This window comes from Otolemur garnettii, unplaced genomic scaffold (assembly GCF_000181295.1).
Source record: "Otolemur garnettii isolate 467f Iridium unplaced genomic scaffold, OtoGar3 scaffold00135, whole genome shotgun sequence".
Taxonomy (NCBI): Eukaryota; Metazoa; Chordata; class Mammalia; order Primates; family Galagidae; genus Otolemur; species Otolemur garnettii.
The window spans coordinates 3,939,566-3,946,569 of record NW_003852530.1 but is presented as its reverse complement, the minus strand read 5'-3'; the positions used below and the strand labels follow the sequence as shown (position 1 = coordinate 3,946,569).

Below are 7,004 nucleotides of genomic sequence, written 5' to 3'. Positions count from 1 at the left end.
GGGGGGGAGAATGAGAGAGACCTTGGTCCTCAAATGGCTTTTTAAAAAAATTAATAAAATTTCCATAAATAGCTAGGACAATAAAAAACCTGGGACTACATACACCCAGGCAGTGGGACAGACTGTCATGGATCACGTACACCTTCAGGGGCAGAAGAATGGGGAAGAGCTGTCTCTCCTGAGGGAGGGTGTTTCAGTCCTCAGAATCCCTGGTGGGAAGATGAAGTTCCCTGATTCCTTTTAACATACGCCTGTTTAATCTCAGTGCTGCTGCTCAGGTGTTTAGTTTCATTTTTTTATAATACATTAGACCAATGCTGAGAGGCAGGCAGGCAGAAATCTACGTCTGTGTTTTCCAATATCTAAGAGTTAGCACAGAGCTCAGCTTATGATAGTAAATGTTTTGATATACAGTAACATGAGAGAACATTTTTTGAAGTATTTACAAGATAGTGTTTATCACAAATTTTTTTTTAGCCTAAAAACTTTGGTTCACAAAATTTTACATGCAAATACAATAGAACCCCCATAGTTGGCCTCCACCCTCCATTAACCACCTCTTTCAGTTGACCTAATTACTGCAGACGGGACACGTACTACACGTCCATGTCAGCACCACAGGCCTAGTTCCCTGTGCTAACCACCCCATATGCGGACCAGTCTGTTAGGGCCCTGAGTGGTCACTCACAGAAGGTCTACTGTGTAAGCAAATACAGCCCAAAGCTGAGCTGTTCCCGCTGATCCTCTCTGTGGGTGAGGACCCCACCCCCACCGTTACCTCCCATACAGTGGAGTTTGAAATCTATTGTTCTAACTTAAAATAAAATTAGAAGAAAAATTAACCTAAACTTAAAAAATACATAATTTTTTTAAAGAGAGGGAAAGAGCTCAATCTGGTAAAACAATCTCTACTATATGCCTCAGTCTGACAGACACCTCATTTTCAGACTTTGCATCAGCTGAACAGGTAAGAGTCAAAACTAAAATTAATGAGAACCACGGAACAGTACTACAGGAATTTTTATTATTTTTTTACTTGTTAAAGCTATTTGGAAAAAATCAGTTTTCCTATCAATGCTAACTGCAATAAGAAGCTGAAAAAAAATATATATATATTCCTCGCAAACAACTCTATTTTGTCAAATAATGGACAAAATATATGATTCAAAGCAATTACTCTGCCAAATAGGTTAATGACAAGAATGAGGAAAATCCATCTTACCTTACAGCAGAGATAGAGCAGTATTAATATCGGTACTGAATATCGCATTATACATACCTATGTAAGAGAGAAACTATTTAGAATACACATATTTTAAACACTTTTTTTTTTGAGACAGAGTCTCAGTATGTCACCCTTGGTAGAGTGCTGTGGTGTCACAGCTCACAGCAACCTCAAACTCTTGGGCTTAAGAGATTCTCTTGCCTCAGCCTCCCAAATAGCTGAGACTACAGGTGTCCACCACAAAGCCCAGCTATTTTTAAGTTGTAGTTGTCATTGTTGTTTGGCAGTCCCGGGCTGGATTCCAACCTGCCAGCTCCAGTGTATATGGCTGGCGCCCTAGCTGTTTGAGCTACAGATGCTGAGCCTAAGCACTTTTTTTAAAAAAAGAGATGGAGCATCTTGCTACCTTGCCAAGGCTGGCCTTGAACGCCCAGCGCCAGCGATCCTCTGGGCTCAGCCTCCCCACTAGCTGAGTCTCACAGGTTTGCACCATCATGCCCAGCTGTTCTGAACACTTGGGCCTTGCAGTTTTGCTCTGTAAATATATGCCTTTTTATTAACAACAGACATATAATTTAATGGAGCACGAGTCTCCAATATCCCCAACAACTGAGTCAATACAATGGTTCCAGTCACCCCAAGAGTGTGTGGCTTCTGCCATGCTGCCACGGTGAGTCTGCAGGGCAGAGCAGTCCACCTACTGTGCAGGCTACTGAGCAGCATCATACACTCAGAATAATTACTTTAGGGAAATACATAATAATGATAGTTCCTATTCAGATAAGAGAATTATTTGTTTTTTCTCCTTTTGTGTTCTTTTAAAATTTCAAATTCTGTATAATGAACATAATCTAAACTATATCATCTGGGGAAAAATAAATGATTTGAAAATAAAATTTGAAAAATAATTTCTTATAAAATAATGCATCAATTATCTATTCTTAGCTTCGAATTTTAGTACCTATTTTATTTGACTATATGGGCAGCTACTGAAAAAAACTGGTATGAAAGAAATACTAAAAATCATAGAAAGTAAATGGAAAGAGAGACAGCACAGACCCTCCGTGGGCTGTACAGATGCACCGACTTCAGCAGTAACTGCCAGGTGTCAGGGCTGCACAGGCCGGATGACGCGAAGGCACACATGTGTGACGTCCACAAGTACTTCATCCTGCAGGGACGGAGACAGGAGAGGTCACGCCCGCTGCCTGAGCAAGAGCCGGGGGCCCAGGTCCTGTCAAGACCGCAGTACAATCACCACAGTGACTGTTTACTGAACCCACGCAGAGACCATGTGCCCACTGGTCAGTTATCAGTCCCCTTGTCTTGTAAGCAGTATCACGGACAAAAACCCAGAGAAATGTTTCTGATTAAGAGAAATCGAATCCCTAGCAATGCTCTGTACTGGGAGAAGACAAGGCCATCATGACAATTTTAGGGGAGAACAGTCATCAATGAAGATCACTGTTAGTTTCCAAGGGACACTGCGGAGTCATGTCAAGTAAACAGTGGTCAACTTAGAAAATCTATCAAAGAAATAGGAAAGACAAAAAGTACCTCATGGTGCTCAAGGCCAAGAATCCAAACAGAATGGTGTGTATCAAGTTATAAGCAGTTTCTGGTTTCAGGTCGATTGTACACTTTCCCATTTTACCCAGGGATTGTTGATTTGTAGAATCACTGAATAAAATAGCAAACATATAAAATTAAAGTTGGGAAAAATTTACTTTGTTAAATCTTACAGAAGATGTAATAAACTTATGTCTTTATATATATACAAATGTATTATTTCCCTAAGATGAAGTGAATTGGCACTGATCAACTTTGAATTTATGAGGCTAAAAGTGTTACCGTATAAATGCATTAGTACTTAGAGAAACTCAATTTCCCAGCAGTCTTTAAGTAAAAACTTAAAAGTGCTTCAATTCTTTAAATTAAAATAACAATTAAAAAAATCCTTTTGGAATCACAGAGACTGGAAGAGATTTAAAGATGTTTGACCAGTTATTACTAATAGTTTTCAACTTTTTACAAATAAGCAAAAGCAAAAATATACCCAAAAACTTGAAGTTGAGCTCCTTTGTGAACCAAAAATCACGTTTAGCCTACCAATACCTCATGCTGTATGCTCAAGAGGTGACTTCTATAAAATTTGGCTACATTGAATATAGTCATACCCAGTCACATTAACATTAATTCCTTAACATCATCTAATACCCAGTTCCTGTTTTGTGATCCCTGTTAGTAGCAATTGTTTACAGGTAGTTTCTTATCTTTGAGTTTGGACCCAAAGATTACATATTGCATTTCATTGATGTATCTCTTTAGATAGCTTTTTAATCTATAAAAGTATCTCCCACCTTGTTCCCCTTTTTAAAAACGCCCATTGGCCAGGTGCAGTGGCTCACACCTGTGATCCCAGCACGCTGGGAGGTCAAGGCAGGTGGATTGCTCGAGCTCAGGAGTTCAAGACCAGCCTAAGCAAGAATGAGACCCTGTCTCTACTAAAAATAGAAAAATTAGCTTAGTGTTGTGAAAGGCACCTATGGTCCCAGCTACTTAGTAGGCTGAGGCAAGAGGATTGCTTAAGCCCAGGTTTGAGGTTGCTGTGAGCTGCTGATGCCACTGCACTCTAGCCTGGGTTACAGAGTCTCAAAAAATAAATAAATAAATACATTTATTTTTTTAAAGCCCATTCATTATTTGTTGGAAAAAATGTAATACTTGTCCTATAACTTTTCCCATCTTCTGCATTTAGCTTATATGCTATGTAATACATGTTTCTTTCTTTCTTTCTTTTTTTTTTTCGAGACAAGAGTCTCACTTTGTCACCCTTGGTAGAATGTAGTGACATCACAGCTCACAGCAACTTCAGCTCTTGGGCTTAGGCGATTCTCTTGCCTTAGCCTCCTGAATAGCTGGGACTACAGGTGCCCGCCACAACGCCTGACTATTTTTTTGTTGCAGTTTGGCTGGGGCTGGGTCTGGGTCTGGGGTTGGGTTCGAACCCGCCACCCTTGGTATATGGGGCCAGTGCCCTATTCACTCAGCCACAGGCACCGCCCTATAATACATTTTTCTATTTGCATGTTTCTTGTTAACTTGTAACTAGATCTTTAGGTTTATGGGAGTCAAGTTCATTCTGTTTGGCAAGAACTCTTCACAAGGGCATGACATCTAGGAGCACTCCCTCATCTACAGCTTCCCTTTCTTTCTTTCTTTTTTTTTTTTTTACTTCTTCCTCCTATAGTGTTCCCTTGCCCCCCATGTAGCTGGGATCACAAGGTCCGGCTCTCTTGTTGTTGTTGTTGTAGAGACAGGGTCTCACTCTGGCTCACTCTGCTTCAGGCAGGTCTTCAGCTAGGTCTCGAACCTCTGAGCACAGGTGATCCACCCGCCTCGGCCTCCCACAGCTCTGGGACAACAGGCGTGAGCCACCACGCTTGGCCAGGGTTCCCTTTCAATGGTTTCCGTTAATGCAGAAACTGCTATCCAAAAACTTTAAATGAAAAATTTCTAAAATAAAAACAATGCATAAGTTCTGAGCTGCACGCTATGGGATGAAATCTTTTGTTGTGCCTCTTCATCCTGCCTGAGACATAATCCAACCTTGACCATTGTCAGGCAGCAGCAGATCGACTGTCAGGGTATTTCCTGTGCTCAAGTAACCTTTATTTTACTTAATAATGGTTCCAAAGTACAAGAATAGTGATGGTGATATAATCATTCTATTTTATTATTAGTTACCGTTGTTAATCTCTTACTGTGACTAATTTAGAAATTAAACTTTACCATAGGTACTGTTTCCCTGAAAATAAGACCTACCCCCAAAATAAGCCCTAGTAGGATTTCTATGCATTTGTTAAATATAAGCCCTCCCCCAATAATAAGACCTAGTGATGGGTATGGCTATGCAGTGTATCTGCATAGCCACACCACGCATTTCAGCGCAGAGCGGTAAGGAAGACTGGAATACCTTTTATCTGTCACAGCTCCTTTCTCCGAGCCATTCACACTTGCGCGGGTGTGAGTGTGGTAACCGCCATCAAAGGCATCCTATTGTGCATGTGCAAATGGCTAGGGGAAAGGAGTTCACGCATCACTAGCTCCACCCCCACGAACAAGGTCGGCTCCCCTGTCAGGTTCCAGAAGAAGATGACTTAACTGTATTTGAATAAGTGTAGATTGTTATGTTATACTTAATAAAAATAAGACATCCCCTGAAAAGAAGCCCTAGTATGTATTCTTGAGAAAAAATAAATATAAGATAGTGTCTTATTTTGGGGAAACACTGTATGTATGTGCAGGAAAAAACACTGTAGTCTACAGGGTTCAGAACTACCCTCAGTTTCGGGCATACACTGAGGTCCCCACAGAAAGGGGGGACTGCTAAATGCACCCCACTGGGAAGAGCACACTGTCTGGTTGTCTCCACCTGAGTGATGTTAAGACTGATGAGTGGGTAAAAGAAGACAGTGAGGCCTGCCAGTTTAAGATAAAAATAAGGCTTTCATGAAGATCCTACTGATATTTCACGCTTCTCTAGACACATGTATAACCAGAGAAATTTTATTTCCTAGAAATCATCTTTTTTTTTTTTTAGTAGAGACAGAGTCTCACTTTATGGCCCTGGGTAGAGTACCGTGGCATCACACAGTACACAGCAACCTCCAACTCCTGGGCTTCGGCCTCCTAGCTGGGCTAGAAATCATCTTTTCAGTACTGCAGATATATAGGAAAATTAAAATGATACTCTAAGGCAGTTTTCACCACTTTTTACTTAAATAATACATCCCACACATTGGCTTCTGTGTTGATACTCAAAGGTTACTCTGCACAGGAGAACATATGCTTTTATCTTCCCTGGACACCTAGGAGAATTCTACAACACCTGCCCCCCCAACCCCAGCCAAGCTAGAAGCTTCCTACTAATCCTATGAATATGGAACATGGTGCCCTTTCAGTTGCAGCTGTCACTCCAACGTGGACGTGCCATCTAAGCGTCATAGTATCATCCTTCCCAGGATTAAAAAGGGAGAAATGCTTTGGGCACTTGGCACTGGTGAAATGTTCTGCAAATTACTTAAAAGTTAACGCAACGTTCAGTCAACAACAGACCCAGACCACACACAGGGTTGTTCTGTGAGATTATAGTGCAGGGGAAAATTTCCTATTGCTTAGGGTCACTGTAACATTATAGTGCAATTTTTTTTTTTTTTTTTATAGAATTAGTGCAGCCTAAGTGTAGCATGTTTATAAAAGGCTATGTGGTGCAGTGATGTTCAGGCCTTCACATTCACTGCCCCCTCACTCATGGACTCACTCAGAGCAGCTCCCAGTCTTGCAAGCTCCATTCATGGTAAGTGCCATATACAAGCGGACCCTTTTAATCTTGTGTACCATATTTTTTATCTTTTATACCTGTTCCCTTTAGATGTTCACATATGTTCACATACAAAAATACTAACCCAGTGTATTATAATTGCCTGCAGCATTTTGTACTGTATGGGACTGTAGCCTGGGGCAACAGGCTGTGGCACACAGCTGTGGTGTGGGGTAAGTTTGTGTGAGTACACAGGTGAACCTGCCTGACAGTGAGTTCTCGGGACATATTCCCACTGGTAAGTATCGAGGGACAGTGCGCAGCTCCTCAGTTACCCTAATGCGCTTTCCCTCTGATAAGTCCTGGAGTCCCCACTGGTAAGTACCGAGGGACTGTGCTCAGCTCCTCAGTTACCCTAATGCGCCTTCCCTCTGATAAGTCCTGGAGTCCCCGCTG

The 7,004-nt window shown here is 41.4% G+C and overlaps 1 protein-coding gene across 2 annotated transcripts in view; it reads right to left on the bottom strand.

The window, feature by feature from the left end:
* The window catches only part of DPY19L3 (dpy-19 like C-mannosyltransferase 3), a 91,289-nt gene that overhangs the window by 18,419 nt on the left and 65,866 nt on the right, over nt 1-7,004 (bottom strand). For both annotated transcript variants that reach the window (XM_023518359.1, XM_023518360.1), the window contains exons 14-16: nt 2,783-2,905; nt 2,285-2,396; nt 1,223-1,279 (exon numbers count right to left, since the gene is read on the bottom strand). In XM_023518359.1, the coding sequence (XP_023374127.1) occupies nt 1,223-1,279; nt 2,285-2,396; nt 2,783-2,905 (292 nt within the window). The remainder of the gene's footprint in view (nt 1-1,222; nt 1,280-2,284; nt 2,397-2,782; nt 2,906-7,004) is intronic.